Genomic DNA, 23,957 nt, shown 5'->3' on the forward strand with positions numbered 1-23,957 from the left:
TACTTAGAAGTCGACTGCACTTGAGTTTCCAGCTTAGTAAAAATAGCAAGTTGATGGAGGATAATTATCAAATGAGAATTGGTTTGGTCAGTAGTGGTGCCTATTGGCTGCTGCTACGTCGACCGTCGAGGTGGCAACTAAAGAATATTCACGGACATGCCGCCGTGCATGCCAGCCACCTTAGCTAGCTCCCGAAATTTAGTGAAAATAATAAAATGCGACTAGAAATGATAGAAATTAGTAAACTTGGGTAATTAGTTAGTAATATTTAAAAATGTATTATAAAAGTATATTATTAAATTATTAATTTAAATTAAAAGAAATGAACTAATAATAAAGTGTTAGTAGAAAATAATAAATTTTATTAAATAAGTAAAATTAAAAAAAAAATTATACATCTAAAAATAAGTAATTACTAAGTAGTATTTTTTACGTTTAGCATAATTGGTAGAAATCTGGTAAATAAAAATCTTAAAGATTATAAATTCACATTCTTATCACTATATTTTATCTAAAATTTAGTATTTCAAACTACAAGCTCTTAGCATATCTAATATAACCGACTGTTTTTCACTATTAAAGACAATTTTGTGTGACCTTTTTTCATTCAAATAAACCAAACAAAATAAACATATATTGATGAATATTTGCTGAGAAAGCCAGCCATCTTTCCTAACCCTAAGGCTTCCCTTCTGGCCTCCATTGATCAATGCATTATGTAATGAGCCACGTATAAACACCATAGTAGTAACCACGTCAATGCGAAAATGGTGTAAAGGATGCAAGTAACTTATATTTTAAATTTTAGAAACTAAATCAATTCTTAAATTATTTTATGTATCAGGTTGATGCAAGTAACTTATTTTATTATTTCAGTATAAAACTTTGCGTTCAATTTTTACTCTAAGTTGTAAGTTATCAAAATGATAGACTCAAATCCACTAATTATTTAATTAATTAATTCATTATGCTAATATTAATTAAATGCTATGGTCCTCTTAAAATAATGGTCGAATCCTGAAAAGATGTTAGATTGCAGATACACGTTTCTGAATTCTTTTCCCCCAAAGACTATAATTTATATGACTAAAAAAACATTTGAAATAATTAACAGAGGGGAGCATAATTATTGAGAGGGAATGTGTTTAGTACTTTAGTGCCCGTGACAAATAAAGAATAGAAAAGTATTAATAGACAGGTTTTCTGGGTTTGTGGGCCACATCATTTCATGCCAGCCAGCTACTAAGAATTGTTATTAGTACCAATTTATAAATATTATTTGGATTTAGTTAAAAACAATCTCAAATTCATTACTAGGGTGAATGCAGATTGAATCGGATTGGATATTGTCAAAATTTCGATTCGATTTGTATTAAAATCATCGGATCGGATCCTATATCCACAGTTTTTAAGTTTGGATCCGATCCAATTCACACATTTGCGGGTCGAATCGGATCGGATCAAATACCTATATCCGCAAAACACAAAAATATTTAAAAAACTTATTTTTATTAAAAAACATATTAATAAATTTTTTTTCTATTTTTTTAAATATGTTTACTCTTAAAATAATATTAAATATACATTTATTAAATAATAAATTAAAATAATACAACATATATGATAATGATTAGTTAAAATAAAATATAAAAAGAAAATTTATTTATTTATTTCTTTATTTTTGCGGATATGCAAATATCCACACAAAATCCGCACTCCGACCCAATTAGTATGTGGATCTGATCCGACCCAATTTGATAGTCTTGCGGATCGGATCTATATCCGCAATTTTCGAATCAGATTCGAATAAATATGCGAATCGAATCTGATCCATGAGCACCCCTATTCATTCATTAGGTAAGGTGTTTGTACTGAAATATTAAATTTTTCAAAATATTTATCATATAAAGAATACATACAACTATCTTAAATAACTAATCTTAACTAGTACCTTATTTAAAATGTTTATTAGCAATATTCATATTATTTTTATTATATCTTATTCATATGATTTTTGCTGTACAATTAGCCACATCTTTTATTAATATATGGATAAGATATACATAAACTTCAAATAGCTATAAATAAATAAATGCATTCAAATAATATTGTATATTCGTAATAAGTGAATCTATTGTGTCCGACAATGATTTTATAGAGAGAGAGAAAGAAAAAAGTTATAACAGAAAAGATGAAGAGAATAAAAAAGTGAATAATTAATCCACTTATGAATTCATTTTTTTTTTTAATATTAAATTCATCTAACAATATTGATCATATACATTATTAAATATTTTTTTTCTGGTCGTGATGATATTATTAAGTTTTGTTAATAATATCTAAAGCCAAAAGTTATTGTATATGTCCGATCCACGAAGAAAGCGTGTTTTGCATTTCCCACGTTAGCAAAGTTTTAAAATTTTTTATTAATAAATATAAAATAAATATATTAAAAATTTAAATTTTTTATAATTTTAATAAAAAAATTTCGATTGTAATTTTAATATATTTGTTATAGTACAAGATATATAAATTTTAATTTAAAAAAACAGAAACAAGAAAGTGGCCCACGTTGTAAGAATTTCTCACCTGATTACCACAAAATCCAAGTGTTAAGAACTTCTAAGTTCTTACCTGATAATTCAACTTATTAATTCACGAAAAATTTTTCTTAATTTACGGGTTTTTCTTATCGATTTAAATTAAAAAAAAAAACAATTTTATGAAATACTGAATCTAAATTAAATATCTGAATATTCACTATTTCACGACAATAATATTGAATAGAAAGAAGAAGAAATAAAAAAAATAAAAGTAAAATATCTACAAGAAATAATGATGGAAGAATCAATCAGGAAGCATATATAGTCAAAGTGCATCGATGGTTTTTTGTCATAAATATTTTTGTTTTTTTAAATTTAGGAATTATTTGAATAAAATTGTAGAGAACAAATTGAAGATACGATGTTGACGTCATCTTTTTATTTCAAATTCTCAATGTTTTAAGTTCGTCATTCTCAATGGTGGGAGTGTTTTTACAAGGACTTCAATATTCAAATTAGCATGGTTCGCAAGAAGAACTAAGTTAATTAGAGATCATATCTTAGTGCACGTATTTAGAATAATGCATATATTGTGAAGTTGTGATATCATGAGTTCCTTTCCTTATATTTTGATAGAGACTATGAGTTGGCTTTTAAATTAAGTTTATATAAAAAAATAAATTACTATTTTTATAAGTTATTTGATATTTTATTGTGATATATCATATGTTCATATGATGCTTTTAGATTTATGTGTAATTAATATTATACATTTCTTTAATAGTAGAATGATAATTATAATATAATAATTAACCTTATAAAATTGAGTTATTAAATATTAATGTATTATAATGAGTGATGAGAAATTAATATTCTCCTCCTTATAACGTGTTCTTTAGAATATGAAAAAAATACTTAATCATCAAATCAAATCGAATCATAAAAATTTCCAAACTTTACCTAGTCATAATAGTTCTTTTTTTTTTTTTTTGGTTTGATTTGGTCATAATAGTTCGTTAAGTTCAACAAAAGGAGTGAAATGATTTCCTTTTTGTTTTTGGGTCAAGAAGTGACCAAAAATAGTTGATGAGAAAAATAAAAACGAAATTGAATATCCCTTAGGGCTTCTGATCTGTTGAACTATGTATTTTTGGAAGGCCTATTCGTACATATATGTGCAAAGGAATTAATTTAAGAGAGTAGAAAATAACGGGTCCAAAAAGAGATTACTAAATCATATACATAGTTAGACCCAAAATAAATAAATAAATAACCACATACATAAACACACACCATGCAAGACCAAAAAAAAAAAAAAGACACACACCATGCCCTCACAAAAAAAAAAAAAAAACATACACACACACATAAAAAAGAACTTTACAATAAACTTGTTTTAGAAAAATAAAGTCCCTCCTTAATTAAGATCGTAGCATTGAATTTAATTATACGTTTCTAATGAAATGTGATAAAACACTAACAAATGAAGAAGTTTGTCAAATATTGTAATTATATTATATATTAATTTTAGTATTGATAATAATGCTCTTTCTAATTTTCACGTTCTCTTTTATTCTATCACACCATACGTGAAGTACATTTGCAATAGATGAGAATGAGTGTTATCTCATGTCATTGTTATAACGTACAACACAATTACGTTTGATTAAGGTTGTTATCTATGTTTGAATTTGACTTCAAATAATCCTAGCTAGCTAGATGCTTTATTTGTCAACTATTATATGTATAACTGAGAATTCCAAAGGGCTCAAGAATAATGAAATTATTATTTGATTGATTTCATCCATATTCATGAATGTATCATCACAACATGTACAACATTATCCTCAACGTTTGTTTTTGTCGAGTGTTTAGGCAGCCGACACGTGTCTAACTTCAACTCTATTCCCTTGCCCGTGATATTCCTTTAAACACTTGTCCAGCGCAGCCATACTATGCACCAAAGGAAATTAATCAATGATATATATTAAGCCAATAACTTAACGATATTATTTGAAAAAAGTATAGATAGACAATAAAAATACTAAACAATGTGAATAACTGATATATCGAATGTTTATTTTATTAGGTGTACGGATAGTTGTTCTAATATTAAAATTTAGGTGAATAATTTGAAGGTGTAGTATATTTTAATTTGATTAGTAATTATTTATGTTATTCAAAAAAGTTATTGAATACCTAACATTACCCTATTATTTGTATGTTTAATTTTATTTCCACTTCATAAAAAGTGACAAATCAAAGCAAGAAATTAAAAGTCTAGGCTCAAGCAAATGTAGGGTGTTATCAGTTCGGTTTGGTTTGGTTTTGGACAAAAAACCAATTAAATCGATATGTTCGGTTTTTATAGATACACAATCGTTTGGTTTGTTGTTTTTACAACAATCGAATTGAATCAATAGCGGTTTGGTTCGGTCAATTTTTTCGATTTTTAATTCCTAATGAAAAGAATATAAATCACAATAATTAGAGGTTCAAAATAGTCAATAAATTGAAATAATAAGAATAAAACATTGAAATGGTTAGGGGTTGAGGATTTTTGTTGTTAGGTTAAAGGTTAAAATGATTAAAACATTGAAATGTATGCATATATTCGGTTCGATTTTTATCAAACCAACCGAAAATCGAGCCGAATCGATCGGTTTTGTCAGAAAAAACAAAAAAAAAGACAATTTTTTTCGGTTTTTAAGTCGGTTATTGTAATTTTCGATTCAATTTTGCAGTAATTTTCGGTTCGGTTTGGTAACTTACACCCCTAACCGAATGTATATATGCATGCATGACACTAACAATAAATAAAAAAAGTTTTAGTAGTATAATTGCAACAACCAATATTTTAAGAGAAATGTTAGGGAGCCAGCAATTTTTGTGATTTATAGCCATCAAATAGCTATCAATAATAGTTTTAATGGTGTGAGATTGGATCCAATAACTCACTTTTCTTTGCTGATTACATGCTGACCAAAATTTAATAAAGTTACTGGTCCTAGACTTTTCCATATTTTAATTTGGACCTACTTTCAAATGAGTTGTTACATTGGGAATTTGTATAAATGGGGACAGACAAAATAGCTTGTTGGAATGACCAATGAAGAATAAGTTGTTAAATTGAGAAATTTTTTAATAATTAATTATTTGTTTGAATCGAACTGGTCAAATGATCAGTGTTTAATTAATCTAGTTGAATTGACTAATTCAACTCCATTCTCAACACCATATTCTTAACCCTATCATTAACTTCTAAGATTGGCTTCATAAAGAAGCGACGGCAATCACATATATTTCCCATATAAACCTAATATTTTTAATGCATTTTGAGAAATGTAAAAGGTGATTGACAAGAATATACATCTCACCACTAGTTCCGTTTCGGAATTGCTAAATCTAAGAAATTGATAAGATTTCGCTTATATTTAGTCAATATGGTTTAGAAGTCGGTAAAAATTCAGGTGCAGTTGATTTTACGTAAAGTTGATAATTAAGAGTTATTAGATAAAAATTTAGTCAAATCATCTAACAGTTTTTATATATCTACTTTATGTGAAGTCGACTGTACCTGAATTTTTACCATAACTTTAACTTTTGGGTATACAAATCTTTTATTAATTAATATTCGGTCAATATAAATTTTATATCTATAATTTTTAAATTTTTAAACATATAAGGTTGTATTTACTATTTAACATCTCTTAATTATCAACTTTACGTAAAGTTAATTGTACTTGATTTATATATATATGCCACTTTCTAGAACAAAATAAAAAAAAAGCCACATCTTTTGGCCAAGTGTCCAATACAAATTTCTAGCCACTCCCGTGACACTAATCTGATGAGTGTCATCCTTGTAATTAACACCATCTTAATTCTTATGATCCTCTTTGCTGTGATTTTGACCTAGCATATGTGAGAAGCGTTTACTCTTATTATTTTTTGTTATTTTAACAATATATGGTTTGATTTTAAAAATCATGCACACTACTATAGCTACGTGACCTTTTATCACTTTTTAATATTGCTTGATGAAATGTTTATTATTTGGCAATAAACTATGACTAATAACTGGCATTTGTTAGTTAATACGTCTCTAAATGTCAGCATCATGTTATTCTTGACATTTTAATTACTTTTCTAGTAAGTTTTTTTTTTTTTTTTTTCCTGAAGACCAATTTAGTATATAGATTTTGTCATTTTAAGTTATTAAAAAGATGCCTTTAAACACTTCAATATATAACAAAGGCATCTTCAATAATGATGATGATCATCATCAGTCCTCGACAATATATATGCATGGCATTTTCATATATAAATAAATACCTTTACGCAGATACACTATCCATCTCATCTAAGAACTCGGTACAATAATTATATATTATAACAACTATAAGCTTATTTTAATATATAAGAGTCCAGTATAGTTATAAGTCTTGATTTAGTTTACGTAACTAAAATATTTTTAGTTTATATAGAAATACTTATTAAAGTAGACATAATTTATATATGGTGGGAATGTGGGATAGAATTGGAAGGACACCTGCAAGAATCCGGTGAGATAAGTGAAGCCCTAACGCAGCTACTAAAGTCAAAATGTTGGTGAAATGTTTGGTACAAAGAGCTTTTAATATCTACGATTGCTTACCTCAATCCTAAAATAATATAATCTATGATGTGCTTTGCATGGTCCATATGCTTTCTTTTCCGGCAAACGCAATCTATCTTTTGACAATACAAGAGTTATGTTTTCTTCAAATGTTATGCTCACGTATTTGTTAAGGGGATCCGAATACTCACATGATGATTATATTTTTATATGAAGATGATATTGTGAACTTTTAGATAGTTAACTAAATATATTTAGTCAAACATATTAATTTATCTAATGATATATAATACTATCGTCATGTGAAGATATCATTACGAGAATATCTACCATTTGTTAATACATCATATTAAATAGATTTGGAAAATCTACTTTTTTAATACTTTAACTTGTGAGAAAATAAAATAGAATTAATAACAGAATATATATATATAAAAAGGGGATGCTTCAATAAAGATGTTTAAAACGTCTTTTTTAAAGATGTTTTTCAATAATTAAAATTTAACACATATAATCGATTAAATTGTGTTACTTTTTGTTAAAATTAGGCAGATAAATTAATTTGACCAAAAAATGGTTAATCAAATTTTGAATCGGTCTAAATTAATATTATTTTTCATAAAAAATTATTACAATACCCCTATTATAGAAAATGACTAAAATACTCTTATTATATATATATTAACTTTAAAAATTCTAAATTCTATCCCTTTTTTTTTTCTTCCGTCGTCATAGGATTAGGATTTAGAGTTTTTTAATTAGGAATATTATAGTCATTTTTTATAAAAAAAATATTAATTTAGACCGATTTAAAATTTAATTTACTAATTTTTTTGGCTAAATTGATTTGTCTAGTCTAATTTTAATAAAATAACACAGTTTAATTAATTATATATATTAACAATTTTAATTTTTTAAAAAACATCTTTAAAAAAAGACATTTTTAACATCTTTATCTAAGTGACCTCCATATATAAAACTACTTAAAATGAAATAGTTAAGGACTTGGTTTTTGTTATTAGTTACTCATATATTAAATTTAAGGTGAAAACTCAGATGAAATCGACTTTACATAAAGTTGATATTTGAGAGTAATTAAATAAAAATTTTATCAAATTAGTCAAATCATTTAACAACTCTCAAGTATTAACTTCACGTAAAATCAATTACACCTGAATTTCTATCATAAATTTAAATTAACGGAGTTTTTTTTTTCTTTCGTGTAAAAAAAAAAAAGCGATGTTCGTTGTAATCAAACCGATATACTTTGTTTTCTTTTTGTTACAAAAAGACTATTTTAAGTGTGTAATTACAAATTCCCAAACAATTTGTTAAAAGTGAAGCCAAATTTAATTATGAGAAGACGTATACAAAGAAATTGTGATTATCCCGAAGAGAAACAAAAACTCTGTATGTAACCACTAACTAACCAAGCATTACCTATTCATACCGGACTTACAATACACCACACATTATGTGGCACCGCCACGTGTCCCCAATCACTATTACTCTTCTATTCAATGTTCATGCATTTCTCTCTCTCTTTCAATCTCTCTTTTATTTATATAACCTCATAATCCAATCTCACCTCTCCATTCTCTTAAACAAATCTCATACTTTCCTTCTCCCTCTTCTTCAATTTTTTTAATTATTAATAAAATCTTGATTTAATTCTTAAATTTTTTAAAAACTAGAATCAAACACGAAAGTATCTACCATGTTTGTTGATCCAAGCCCAACGTTACACCGGCAAAAGCTTGGAGTCTTATTGCACTCCGATCTGCCGTCATCACCTCACGTCGACCACGACCACGACCTCCAAAGCGAGGATTCAGACTACTGGAGTCAGCGGCCGAGTAGCGCCTCGGGCGCCACCAGTTCCACCGTCGGTTCTCCATACATGACGTCACCATTGAACTACCAAGGTAACACCTCTCCCTACAACAAATCGCCATGGCTTTTGCCGTCTACGCCACCAAAGCAGCTGAAACAGAACTTGATGACGGTGCGAAACGGGCTGGTCGGGTCGCTGGTAAGGGAAGAAGGGCATATATACTCGCTGGCGGTGTGTGGGGACTTGCTGTACACCGGCTCCGATAGCAAGAACATTAGGGTTTGGAAAGATTTGAAGGACTTTACCGGCTTCAAATCAAGAAGCGGTTTAGTTAAGTCTATAATTATTTCCGGCAAAATAATATTCACCGGTCACCAAGACGGAAAGATTAGAATATGGAAGGTGTCCCGAACCAACCCAACCAACCACAGGTAATAACAAAAAGATGCGTGGAGTTAATTTTATAAATTTGACTAAATTATTATTAAAGTTTTTTAATTATTAATTTCATATGAATTTAATTGTATTTGAATCTCAATGAATTATGAGAAAATTTAATAACAGTCACGTGAAGTTAATAGTTGATAATTTAATTAAAAGTTGTTAAATAATTTGACTAAATTTTTATTTAACTATTTTCGTCAATCAATCTCACGTGAATATTGTTGAAGTATTTTTGTTAGTTAGTTTGTGTATAACTAACTCTAAAACAGTAACTGACTAACCGTTGGGTTGTTGATGGAACAGGCGCATAGGGAGCTTACCGACTCTAAGAGAGTACGTGAAGAGCTCCGTGATACCGAAGAGCAAGGGGAGGCACTACGACGCCGTTTCGAGTCTAAGCCTCGACGAGGACCAAGGCCTCTTGTACTCCGCCTCCTGGGACAAAACCGTCAAGGTATGGAGCATTTCCGATTCCAGATTCTTGGAATCCATTGAAGCGCATTCCGACGCCGTCAATGCAGTCGTCGCGGCGTTCGGGTGCTATGTTTTCACCGGATCCGCAGACGGCACGGTGAAGATGTGGCGAAGGGAATACCAAGGGAAGAAAGGGATCACCATGCACGTTCTAGAAGAGGTTTTGTTGGATCATGAGAGTGCCGTCACGGCACTCGCGGTCAACCGGTGGTCCATGGTGCTTTACGGCGGATCTTCCGACGGAGTGGTGAGGTTCTGGGGAATGAGAAGGTGTAACAATAAAAAGCATGGATTCTCTCAGGAGGGAGTGCTGAGAGGGCACAAGCTTGCGGTTCTCTGCGTGGCGGTGGCGGGGAACCTTGTGGTGAGTGGCTCCGCCGATAAGAGCGTTTGCGTGTGGAAGAGAGACGAGGAGAGTGGGAAACACGCGATGCTTTCGGTTCTTAACGGTCACAGTGGACCAGTTAAGTGCATTGCAGCTATACAAGTTGAAGAAGAAGAGGAAAGTTATGGGTGGATGGTGTACACTGGGAGCTTGGACAACTCCGTCAAGGTCTGGCGCGTCTTGGATAACGTGCCGCCGCTTCAGTCGCCGCTGGAAGTCACGGCGGCCCCCGCAAGAATTAGTGTTATTAATAATAACAATAACAGGATAAAGAAAGATTATTATCGTTTCATTAAATCAAAATTAACACGTAATTTATGAATGAATTCTATCATGTTTTTAATTACTTGGTGCAGTAACTAAGTATATTAGCAATTTAGCATACAAAATTTATTTGTCCCTTTAATCACAATTCCAATCTTTACCCTACTGAATTAAAAGATACCTTAGGAAAACAAAATTATAAAGGTAGCGTTTGGTGGAGAGACAGAGACGGAAAGACTGAGACTGAGAGACAAAGACTAAAAGATAGAGATTGAAATAAATTTTAGTATTCTATTTGTTGTAAAGTGGGAGACAGAAATTAATTAATTGAAATAAGAATATTTTAGATATAAAATGTTAAAATTTCAGTTTCTATCTCTAAAAATTTGTCTCTTGTGTCTCTATTTTTTAGAGGTACTGAAATACTAAAATTTTGAGGACAAAAACAAAAAATTTAGTATCAATCTCTAAACCAACAAACATGATACTAAGTCCAATCTTTCATTCTCCTTGTATCTCAAAACAAATGGTACCTAACAAACCTTCAAAGTGTTGTCTAAAATTTGCCTACTTTTGTCTATAATCTTATCTTTTGAATTTTGTGGAGCCATGAAAAGATAATTAAAATTTCTCTCAAAGTAATCAACATATTATATATCATCTTTAATGATAAGTCAAACATATTTTTACAAGTGTGAACCTACAATTGAGCGAAAGTAATTATTGGAAATTTGGAATAACATTCTTGGTTGTCCTTGTTGAAGAAGGGCTTAAGATTTTATGGTGTACAAATGGTTTTGTTATTGGAGAGGAGGGTGTTATGGTAATTCCAGGTTCCATTAATTGATTGAGACGCATAGAAAGTTACATACTTCATGCATCTGCCCCCAAAGGAAGGGACTATTTGTAGCCTGATATACTCTGAGATAACATTACATACATTCATATATACATATTATTGGACATTGGACAACTACTCAACAAAGCTAGGTGCCAAAAATGGAAAAGCTAATAAAGCAAAACGACATTCTTTGTTTTAATTGCTGACAAAAGAAAGCTTTATGGATGAATGTATTGAAGAGATAAATACCTTAAATATTGCGTTTGAGGAAACGTCAACTCTGGCTATGTAGTATATGTACCATGGTTGTGAATGCTACTAATTTGTTTGGTGTAATTTATAAGGTTGGTTTTATTATATTATATACATCATCTACAGCTTTTTAATATATGATTAATCTTGTGTAGCTCATTTCTTGAATTTGAAAGGCATAGAAAAATATACCAATAATAAGAGAAAAATGATATTTGTATATACTTTTATCTTCCTTTTACAATATAAAAGACCATCTTTTATCTCCTCATTTCTTATTAATCACTCTTAATATAAAAAAAAGTATACATAAAGGTATATATATATATATATAATAAGACGAAACAAAAAGAATACTTCTTACAAACTAATTTATTATTAAAAATAATAAAATAAATATAAAATATTCTTAAATTCTAAACCTTAATAAAATTTAATTTTAAATTATTGATATAAATTATTAAATATAATAAATAAAAACTAAAATTTATTTAATTAATAAAGAGTGCAACAATGGTTAAAAACATTTGAAAATGAGTCATAAACTAGGGAAACGCTTTTATGGATAATAGCTATTTTTGCAATATCCTGTGTATTATTGGACTGAGGAATTGGGTTATAGAGGCCCATAACTTTTCACGCAACATCTAGAAAGCAACTATTGTTTCAGCCCATAATCTTTTTTTCCCCATGACAGAAAAAACATATGCTTTTTACCCAAAAAAAAAAAAGAAAGAAAAAATATATGCTATTTTGTCTTTTATTTTTTCTTTTGGACTTTCTCAGTTTCTCACTTTCTCTTAAGAAAGCAACTCTTCCGTCCCTTTCTCATCTCAAAGGTCTCGGGCTTAATTCCTACCAACGGCAACCGAGAAAAAGAAAAATGGTAAGTATGTGAGGAACGTGTGGGTAGGGGTGTTCGCGGATCGGATCGGATCGGATATGGCCAAAATTCCGATCCGATCTGCACTACAATCATCGGATCGGATCCAATATCCGCAGTTTTTAAGGTTGGATCCGATCCGATCCGATCCGCACATTTGCGGATCGGATCGGATCGGATACCGGATATATCCGCAAAACACAAAAATATTTTTAAAAGCTTATTTTTATTAAAAAAAGATCAATAAAATTTATTTTTTCTATTCTTTTAAATATGTTTACTCTTAAAATAATATTAAACATACTTTTCTTGAATAATAAATTAAAATAATTTAACATATATGATAATTATTAGTTAAAATAAAACATAAAAAGAATATTTTACTTATTTATTTCTTTATTTTTGCGGATACGCGGATATGCGGATCGGATATGCGGATACCAACACAAAATCCGCAATCCGATCCGATTAGTGTGTGGATCCGATCCATATCCGCAATTTTCGGATCGGATTCAGATAAACACCGCGGATATGCGGATCGGATCCGATCCATGGACACCCCTACGTGTGGGTGTGTATTGTACCTAGGATTGAGGGTTGTCCAATCCATTTGAAGTACCTAGGATTGGGGGTTGTCCAATCTCCATGACCAAAAAAAAAAAAAAAAAACTCAACCAAAAAAGAGAAAAAAGAAACCAACTTGAGTTGATTAAGTAGTCACTAGTCAACTCACTCGTCCGCTTAAATAAGTGTCGAATGTTCGAATTCTGTCTTGTGCATGCATCAATTCATTAGCCAGCGATAAACCCTTAAATGAAGTTCAGATCCACGGCGGATTTTTAAGATGAACTATTGAATATACATAGTTTCTTTTTTGTTGTTTTTTTTTTAATTTTTTTATTTTATTTTTTATTTTTATTTTTATTTTTATTTTTACTAAGGTTAGCATGTTTGCAAAATATCTATTGAGATAGTTTCCATTATTAATTGTTAATTAATAATTAATTATGATACTGATACCTACAAACAAGCCAATTTAGTCCTTGTCTTCATGATAATTATGGTAGCCATTTAGTAATGAATGAAAAACATTAAATATCTATGTATATTCCTATGCCAAACCTGATATTTTCTAGGACGACTATAACAAAATATCCAGGCTAGAACAACACTTTAACATTGACCCCTCTTGAAATATCTAAACTTCCAAGCTAAAAAGCATGGATACTCAAATGAAAGAAAAATATATAACAAGATAGGGGTATTGAAATTTGAAAAAGAAAAAACGGCGGATCTATATTCATCACTTTGTACATTTTCTTTCAAATTATGCTTATAATCCTTATATTCACTTTGTACATTTTCTTGCTTTTTTTTTTCTTATCTTCTAATCTGTATTCAAAATCAATTTGTCTAATTAAAAACATGGCTAAATCTCTATAGTGGTCCTGAGATTCACGACTTTTACTATTTTAGTCTTTTAGATTTAAAATTTACTATACTGATCTCCGAGATCCAGCTCTAGTAACTATATTAGTCCTTGAACTCTTTCCAATTTGAGTCAACGAATGGAATGCTAACCTAGCTCAGTAGCTCTGACTTGCCAAACTAGACACATGACTAAATAGCGTCTTTTAGTTTTATATCTTAAATAAGACAAAAACATGGTCATTTTGGAAAATGAATGGAAATATAATGATTTACACATCATATAAACTCTTCTTCCTCTTCTGATTTTTGCCGTGTTCAAATGTCAAAACAAAACGACGTTGTTTAGTCATGTGTCCAGCATAGCAAGTCAGAGCCAATTCAACACTTAGTTTGTTTGATTCAGTACTAGAAAGGGTCCAAAGACCAATATCATGTCCAAAAATGAAATCTCAAAACCAGTATAGATAATTTTGAATTTGAACGACTAAAATGGTGAAAACTGTCTGAGGAACTACTTTAAAAATTTAGTCTTAAAAACATATGTCAATAATATTGTAGAGTTATTTTTTGGTTAATGTCCACTTGTGAATGCATAAGTGTGTTGTCTGAACAGCAAGTTCTCTAATATTTCAGAGAATGCAAACTTAAACTATGAATTAAGATGAAAATAAATTAACTTAAAACTTTTATGTTTTGCATAGCTAAATAACAAATCTTTTATTATATTTTATTAGTTTTTTAAAATGAAAAATAGCAAAAAAAAAAAAAAAGTTTTCAGTGTAAAACATGATCCCTTACCATGTACAGAAATTTCCACGGTTTTGGATAATCTTATTAATTAACTTCAATTATCACCAAAAATCCTTTTAAGGATATGGTTGGGATGAAAATTTTCAGTTACTAATTACAAACTTTGGAAGGAAAAAATGCCAATTACTGAAAACTACACGAATAGTTTTTCAGTTTCTTGCTTGGTGATTGTAATTGGATTATCCAATAAAGTAAGAGCAACTAATTAAACCAATGACGTTATAGTTTCTATAATATACGAATAATGTTGTTATCTATCTGAGAATCTAAAAGTGAATACCAGAGAACTTAAAAAATCATAATTCAGATATTGGAGTAGGAGTTATATAAACATAGTAGTTTTCATAATAACAGAATTTTCGTTACAATTTTCTTAGTGTATGGCATATACATATAGATAGAATGAACAAGACATGTTTAGCAATTAATAATCAGCAAGGAACAAATCTATCCATAAGCAAAGACACAGTTTCCTCTGACATGGTTGATACCTCTCTCTGAACAGCCACCATCTCCTTTTGAGATTCCCTTTTCATTGCTTTCTCTTCTTTAGCTTTATTATTGGCTGCCACTACTTTCTCTCTAAGCTTTGTTAACTCCCACATCCATGCTTCTACCATTGCAGACATTTTTTTTTTTGGCAAATCACTTAAGAGTTTTCTCTTATTTGTTGAGAGCTTTGTTTTCTGTTTTGAAATGAAGGTTGGAATGCAAATGGTATGGTTTATATAAGGGAATGAATAGGAATAGGAATAGGAATCGGAATAGGAATAATAGGAACAGGAATCTTGGGATATACTCAAAATCTAGAATATTATTCTTTTCTAGATTTATATTGGCTGCCTAATGCAAATTTTTCATGAGTGGTGGATATTCATTCAATTTCATGATTTTCTCATCTTGTCACATGTGGCATCGTGGAAGAATCCATAGCCTATTACAATCTAGTTAAAAATCTTGCTACAAACTCTTATTATTATTATTATTATTATTATTATTATTATTATTATTATTATTATTATTATTATTATTGAGAGAGTCAATCATGCATTGATGATTATTTGATATCAACAATGCTATATGGTCAGCAAATATTATTATTTTGAGTAAATACTTGGCCAACAATAATTTGCACTTATATTTATAGAGGTTTGCACACAAAAAACACATAATTTGTACATATATTTACCAGAGTTTATATAGACGAGTCAATACATTTTGTACCTATATTAACATTTGCCAGATTTTACACACGTGAATTAATAAGATTTTTTTGTTAATGACAATTTGATGTTTATGCTACCAAATACTAGTCAAAATTGCTAAACTCTGCTAGCTCTAAAGAGTTTCTGATTTGATATATATTAGCCATTCATAAACAGTTACAATAACAACAAAGTCGAATCTGTTATGTGTGTCGACTATATGAATCAAACGATGTTATTGCATCATGTCATATATTATATTTGTGATAGAAATTTAGGTATAGTTAACTTCATGTGAAGTTGATAGTCGAAAGTCGTTAAATAATTTGACAAGTTTGACTAAATAATAAATTGTCATCTAACATCTCTCAATTAACAATTTCACGTGAAATTAACTACAGCTGAGTTTTCACCTATACTTGCAATGAACTCATTTTTGTTTAGGCCTCATAAGATCAACTCGTTCAAAATCTTCTTAGATCTTCAACAATTATAAATGAAGTGTCGTGAGGGAAATAATAAGCAAGTAATAACAAAAGATAAGTCTTTAGTGAGTGTAATGTTAACAATGCAAGCTGATTAAGAGTTTTGTTTGGCATGCATTGGTTTGGTCCCCCCATTGGTCAAGAAAGGAAAATTCTTTATTTCTATTAGGACAAATTAAACATAGGAAGTGACAAGTGAGAGCCACAAAATGAAGAGGGTGGTGGTGAAACAGGACAACCTAATGGTCCTGTTTTTGTGCTGTCAAAGTGTGCAAGTGCATGTATACGAGTTTGAGAAGAAAACGTGCTTCTTTTACAAGCATACATTCATACATACATACCCACTTTCCACCCGCTTTCTATCATTTGTTTGTTTCTTACAGTCATTACATAGCCTTAAATACCAAATTTATGAACGAATAAAGAATATTCATTAGAAGCATTTCACTCTGTCACAATACAAAAATCTTGATAATCAACAAGATAAATGATTTTTCTGTACATAATCTAAGTTTACAAAACTACGCCCTATGTTCCCAAGATGCAAATTAAAACAAAAACCATTGATCATGGCAGCTTTTCTTGCTTAAAGAATGAATAGTAGCCAGCAAATAAAGCCATATATCAATGGCACCACTAGAGGGGGAAAAATGGTCTTGTCTTCCTACTATGACGATCTGATCTTTAGCATAAGTGACACATTCGATAGGATGGCCAACAAGGAGGTCTATACAGGTTGGTGAACATGCATATTCTCATGAACACTCATGACAACATTCCGCAACTCCGGAAATATAGATATAAGTAGAAGTTCAAGGATTGCATAAGCAAGTTGCTTCACACATATAGAAGACTAGAATGAAACAAGACACAGCATAATTGTTAGTTTAGATTAAGATAAGCAAAATGCACAAGTAGACAAAACAAAATGACAAAGCATAGAAAAAAGTTAACTTATATGAAGTGTTGAATATAATACTATTTATGTTCTTTACCCTACGGTTTTAACTCTAATTAAGAAGAGATAGTTCATAAATAACACAAACAAGTGAATGCAATAATGGCAAAGAGCTTAACCTGGCTAAAGTAATATATGTCACTGGCGCAACGTCTATATTGTTTCGCACCAATTAAGCTCACCAAGGCTGCCGGAGCTCCATCTGATAAAAATGAAGGCAACTTTATATTTTATAATATGACAAGTTGCGGTTATTTGAATCATGAGAATGGAAATGCTGTTCGATTCAACTCTGAGAATGTTCTTAAGTATAACCCGAAGAATTAATTTATAAACAATGAGTGACATAACATTTTAAAAGGTTCCTCCGCGACAATGAAATCAGTTGCTTATAACATTTTCATAACATTTTAATAAGTTCAAGAGGAAACCTCTCAAACTTGTAAGAATAATAAAATCAGTAGGAAAACATTTTTGTCTCCTTTTAACAGGGATACAAGTTTGAAGAAAATAAGGGGGAAAAGAAGTGCAAACAGACTATCTAAGAGAATTTCAAAAGAATTAACAAAGGACTAACCAAAGAGCAGTTTCTTGAGTTCACTTGCTCTACGAGCAGCTTCAAGCTGTTGCTCGAAAGACCCTGACTCTGTTCTTGGAATCTTGCTTCCAACAGATTCATTTGTTTCTTGCAATGGCTTTTGATCAATTCCATCCATTAATATCTGGGCTGTCCGTACTCTTAGGAAAAAGGTACCTCCAGGCCACAGGATCTGCAATTGATCAAACCACTTAAAAAATGGAACACTACCAAAAGAAATTGTTAGCTATTTTTTTCATTCTACTTTTTTTTTTCCTGGATAGAGTTACAGTGACCGATGTTCAAGTAAGTAAGTGTCTGTTTGATAACATCAATGTTATTATTGTCATGTATTCATCTTATGTCACTGTGTTATAAGTTAAAACTTAAAAAGGGTACAAAAAATCGAGTGTGAAAATTTTAAAATAATGCTGAATAATCCTTACATCTTGGAGCCACCGAATCCCCTGGGCAATGGTATCCTCTCTCCGAAGCCAATGGATCTCTCTTAGAATCCAATCATCAATAGCATCTTCCATTACCAACTGTAATATCTGCTTTGATATCCAAAAGACTTGTCTTCTGCAACAAAAATCAACTAGCACTAACAATTAATAATTGTTTTGATCTTACAATATCTTAACATAAGCATATTAAATTTATAATCTTGATGCTATCTTAATTATAGAAATAGAAGGCATTTTAAATGAAAAGGTCGATTGAAATCTAGTATGAGTCATACCACTACGTTTATTATATACAAAAGACGGTTATAATTGAACAACAAAAATACTTAAAAGATAATTTGAAATTTACAAATACGATGAATGTGTTTAAATCAAATATAATATCCTAACAAATCTGTTCTCCATCAATTATATCTTCAGATTTAACTCATGACATGACATAATGATTGTTTAAACCATGTAATTGATTCCACCTAGTAAGCTACAAGATTTTGAAATCTATTTAAGCCCTAGCTTATTTAGGCACATGGTGGATAAAACATGAAGTTACATAAGTAATTATGGTAAATGATTCTTGATAGCACCATCATCCAAGTGAAACTGAAAAGAAAGCTATTTTGTTACAACTTTCTCATAAACAACCAGGAAGAATAAGTTTTGGATAAAAGCTATGAAAAAATTACATCATATCTCTTTTATTTGTTTATTTCTCATAACATCAAACAAATAACCGTATAGGCAGTAAACTAAGCATAGTTCAATTACAGTAACTGACTTGAAAATTTTGAAATACAAGATAGAGAATTAATTTACCTTAACCAACCTCTTCTCTTAAGCTGAAATACATTATCAACCAAATTCAAAATAGGGACACTCACGTTAGGTGGAGTCCACTGCAAAAATGGTTAAAGTAAGTGTCTGCAATTAATGTTTAAATCTAAGCATACAAACAATGATAAGTAACAATAATTTAGCATATTATACCCTTGTCAACAAAGATGTGAAGTGCAGAAACATACCTCAGGTGGCACTCTAACTCGATCCTCCAAATTATCATGAGCCGGAGTGAAATTTGTAGGTGGAAGATCCTTGCCAACCCTACTTTCCATTGTTGAGTCATTTTTTCTATCTGGATCCAAGATGGTAGACTCTTTACTATGGTTTATTACCTGTGGTGAACAACCCTTTGAGTTCAAGTCATTGTCAAAACGCCACCTAATATCTTCTGATATTTCACCATCAAAATTAGTTTCTTTGTCACCTTCTTCATTATCAGAGGTTGCTGCACTTTCTGCAGAAATCTGCCTAGAAATGCTACTATCAATTTCAACATTAGTATTCCAGGACGTGTTCGAGTTCCATGCGGCTGATGCACAAGTTTCAGCAGTAGGGGGCGACGAACCAACGACCTTTTGTAAGAAACCACTTGACACACCTTTAAACTGGCGCATAATATCATCAACAGCATCATCAACGTTTACTGCAAATATATAAATTAGTTCAAAACATTACATACGGAATTAGTAATACATAGGACACGCCCAATCTAAAACCTTAGATTAGGATTTAATTTAATATGATGAAAAAGCAACGAGTGGCTGATGAAAGGTTCTGAAAAAATGGCACCTTAAATTTCAGTACAATCTTCTGATTAAGCCATTAATGGAAACACTATTCTAATTTCAGGATATGTAAAAATTCATTAGGAGGATTTTCTAAAATAAAATAAAGCTAGATTTAATAACAACAAACGAATATCCATATTAAATAATAACAAACGAATATTCATATTAAAAAAAATATATTGCAATAAAAATTCCACAACTCATTCACCATTATAATAGCAAAAAGAGAACCCAATTCATAACTGCAACAAACATTCAAAATTTTAAAACTATATATACCTGCTAAGGTTCTCATCATTGATGAAGATTGTCCAAAAGAATAGTTCTTCGGTCAAAGGATACGAACAAAAAATAGTTTGTTAGGTTGTTATCTTTCACATTGTGCCAATAAAACTCGCTATTATGAAGTTATGGTAAGAATTCTAGGAAGATGCAGACCTTTGAGGAAGCACTCAAAAAATCCCATACTTCATGTTGTTCAGCAACATTAGGTATTGATAGGAGATCCTAAAGCGGATGCATTAATCTAGTTATTGGAAAATTACAAAGGAAATATTTCTTTAAAGAGTTGTAGTCAAGGAATGAGAATACCTGGAGATATTTATCCAGTCGAATACAACGTTGATGGACAAAGGCATCCTCTATGCTTGAGGAAAATATCCTTTTTGGAGGCAATTGTAGCGTATAATTAGGAATTTCTTTTAGATATCTATGCAAGCGCTCAAAATTCCTGTATCTGAATGTTAACAAAAAGAAAGTTTGGTTAATTGATGTCAGGCCACAAATATAAATAGGGAATGATTTTGAAACTCATCATATGCATTCACTTTGTTTGGAAAACATAAAATTTAAAACGACTATGGCATATGCACTTAAACTATTATAGAAATGAATGAAAGAAGCAAACTTTCTACCTTCTTTTTACAAACCATGTTTTCTCTATTCCATCAGTCACTGCAATTGAATAAACAGCAAAAGATGTAGACCCTAGTTTCTCAAAATATGCTCCTATTACCTACAACATACAAGTAGCAATAAATAACAATCGAACTAAATAAAAACAAGTATTCGTGGTGCAAAGAAGTTCCATCTATAAAACCTAAATTAGTTGTTATTTGTAAAAGCATATAACAATCAAATTCATAGGCAATTTGAAAATAGTATATATTTTATTAGCTATAACTTTTACAATCTAAATTGCATACCCGACATCGAGGCTTTGGAACAGATTGTCCCTCTCTTCTAACAGCAGTGTCATAACCACTCTTAACACGAGTGATCTCACCATGCTTCTCATTTTCTGAGATATGTAACTCTGACATTGTGGACCCTGCTTTAACAGGTTGGATTTCCAAGCCAGAAGTGCTGTTGGATCTCATGAGTGTTCTTTTATACTTATTGGAAACGGGATCCTTCATATCCTTCACTTCATCAATTCGATGTCCGGCTTCAAGAGATGACTCCTTGTCCTGGTTTGGTGAAGATTCTGCTCTTTGTGGGCTTCCAGCATAAAACTGGGGATCTAAACTGGTTGTATGTACTGGATAAAGTGAAGGCTTTCCTTCTGAATTCTTTCTCGTTTTGTAATCCCTTCCTTTTGTCCACAAGTTCTCAAGATTTTCAGGCATAAGAACTTCGGTTCTTCTTTGAGTTGCGGCGTCCAGCAATTGTGCCCATTCTGCAGAGGCGGGATGATTATCATGTCCACCTCCAGAAGCAACAGAATGGCCATGATTATGAGTGGATATATTAGTTGACTGACCACCATTACCACCACCAGTCAAATTTGCACCATCATCGTTAATGACAAGTAGAACAGACTCAATAATCTCATTGATGTACCTGAGCATTAAGAAAAGTATATTTTACAAATGAAATTACATTGAATTGTAAAAAAATAAGGGGGAAAAATGGTCCAAACTATAACACCATTTGCATTTTGTGGTCCAATAACTTACTGCTAAAGTTATAGAATGTGATAATATTTTTAAACATTCAATTTTGTTTAGCAGGGAATTGATCATTGCAAATGATGCATGGGAAACACCGAAAAGACTCACTATTAGCCTCATTATTAAGTCTTATTAGACTTCTTCACAAATATGTTGTTATCATGAACTAATTTTGCCTCGTGTGTTCTTGCTGATCCTCTTCCTATCGGCATGGTGATACCAAATATGCCCAATCCTCCTAATATTTCTCCATTTGGCCTCTGCTTACTTGTTCAAATTTGTTAAACTTGTCGCTTCTTATAAGTTCTAGCTACAAACCTATAATATATACCAAGGCCAATCCAAAAAATCCTAACACCTCTGACCCTCAAAAGTACCAAATAAAGAGGCAATCAAACACAGTAAGAATTATTATAGCTAATCTTTCTAACAAGAGAAGCTCAAAGTAAATGAAAAAAATGAGATCAGATATTCAACAACATACGCAGGGCTAGCCAAGTTCATAACAGGTTGCATCACCAAGCAAGTCAAAATTTCCCGGGCTATAGATCGAATTACAGGACATTGAGCTTCTTGTGGTCTCAGAATTGTAGCTAATACCCCACTCATTAGCCGCTGAAGAACCTATAAAAGGAGAAACTATAAGAAAAAGTATGAGACATATTTCTCAAAAATAGACAACATGGGACACTGTACTCACACCTTGTACTCACTCTCTGGAGATATTAGTGCTGGATGGAGCTCCTTAGAATTCAACAAATGCAACCTCAATCTTTGATCCCTTTCCTCAGAAGATAGCGTTAGCATAACATTAACACCAATGGCTGCTTGGTTTCTTCTAAAAAGGTCTATGTGATCACCTATTAAATCAACTATGTCCCTGGAATGTAAGCGAAATAGAACTTACTAACTTGCACATAATGACTAGAAGCAAGTATAGAAGGGGATAAAATCAAACACCTTGTGAGCAAGTCGACAAGGTTCATGTCTTTAACCCTCATTGTCACTTCAGCAATAGCATCCATGATTATATCACGTATCTGCTCAGGAAACTCTAAATCCGGAGTGATGTCTGCATACCACATATTCATGACGAAATCTTTCAATATCAAATCCAAAAAATCATTCAAGGCGGCTTCTATGAGAGGAGAATCGATCTTTTTCCTCCATTTCGGCGGTGGAGGCGAAGTAGAGAGGCGTGCATCGTCTATGGACAACTGTTTCCTCTCCAAATGAGAAAGATATGTGTGCGGTTTAGGCGGTTCGAGCCTCCATCGAAATTCTACCTTGTTCAAGAGAATACGCAGAGCAACAACACACAAAATAGCGACTGGTACATTCATCCACATTGATTTACTCGTATCTATTTTGAGAATCGAAGAACATGATATGATAACAAATGTGAATCAAAGACCAAATCTATAGGCATTATAAAAGAAAGAAATGAAAACGGAATGCATGGCTTACTAGTTAAGAAATAGGAAATGGCGAATACGCAAAGAGACCACCAGAGAAAACGAAGTTTTGCCTCTTCAATGAGATCGTAGATGTCATCCATTGATGGCATATCTTTAACCATCTTCTTCTTCGTCTTCGTCTTCTTCTTCTCTGTTATTTCCCTCTGAAATATATTACGTATAAAGTCGCAGCGATAACCTCGCTCTTTTGTTGGCTTTGAAGGAGTTCACTTTGTCCACCTAATCTAATATTATACTTATTAATTATTATTCAATTATTTTCTCCCTTTTTTAATGTAAAAGATTATCCACTTAACATTAGTTATCAAAAACAATAAATGTAATTAAATAATTATATAAAACATTTTATAAGCACGTGAAAATCAAACTCCCATTAGTTTGTGATTACTTTTGTTAAGTTATCGGTCAGAAAGTGGTGCTGTTAACATCAA

The 23,957-nt window shown here is 31.1% G+C and overlaps 3 protein-coding genes across 3 annotated transcripts; 1 reads left to right on the forward strand and 2 right to left on the reverse strand.

Annotated features, from left to right (window-relative positions):
- The first annotated feature begins 8,747 nt into the window (after nucleotides 1–8,747).
- Nucleotides 8,748–10,677, forward strand: LOC107620752 (protein JINGUBANG-like). Its single transcript, XM_016322878.3, has 2 exons — nucleotides 8,748–9,426; nucleotides 9,743–10,677. Exons 1-2 carry the CDS (start codon nucleotides 8,879–8,881, stop codon nucleotides 10,617–10,619), a joined length of 1,425 nt encoding a protein of 474 aa, XP_016178364.1. The 5' UTR covers nucleotides 8,748–8,878; the 3' UTR covers nucleotides 10,620–10,677.
- A 4,424-nt stretch (nucleotides 10,678–15,101) lies between these two features.
- On the reverse strand, nucleotides 15,102–15,561 carry LOC148582075 (stress-induced protein). Its single transcript, XM_088487164.1, has one exon. It carries the CDS (start codon nucleotides 15,406–15,408, stop codon nucleotides 15,211–15,213), a length of 198 nt encoding a protein of 65 aa, XP_088343290.1. The 5' UTR covers nucleotides 15,409–15,561; the 3' UTR covers nucleotides 15,102–15,210.
- A 1,492-nt stretch (nucleotides 15,562–17,053) lies between these two features.
- LOC107620747 (uncharacterized) lies at nucleotides 17,054–23,673 on the reverse strand. Its single transcript, XM_016322872.3, has 15 exons — nucleotides 23,516–23,673; nucleotides 23,009–23,411; nucleotides 22,751–22,928; nucleotides 22,533–22,672; nucleotides 21,302–21,938; nucleotides 21,011–21,111; nucleotides 20,688–20,832; nucleotides 20,535–20,603; nucleotides 20,376–20,421; nucleotides 19,491–19,951; nucleotides 19,285–19,364; nucleotides 18,451–18,586; nucleotides 18,005–18,197; nucleotides 17,547–17,629; nucleotides 17,054–17,322 (listed from the first exon to the last, which is right to left on the reverse strand). Exons 1-15 carry the CDS (start codon nucleotides 23,625–23,627, stop codon nucleotides 17,197–17,199), a joined length of 2,910 nt encoding a protein of 969 aa, XP_016178358.1. The 5' UTR covers nucleotides 23,628–23,673; the 3' UTR covers nucleotides 17,054–17,196.
- Nucleotides 23,674–23,957: the final 284 nt, after the last annotated feature.

This window comes from Arachis ipaensis, chromosome B10, assembly GCF_059453495.1.
Source record: "Arachis ipaensis isolate K30076 ecotype BB chromosome B10, ASM5945349v1, whole genome shotgun sequence".
In the NCBI taxonomy this organism is placed as follows: domain Eukaryota; kingdom Viridiplantae; phylum Streptophyta; class Magnoliopsida; order Fabales; family Fabaceae; genus Arachis; species Arachis ipaensis.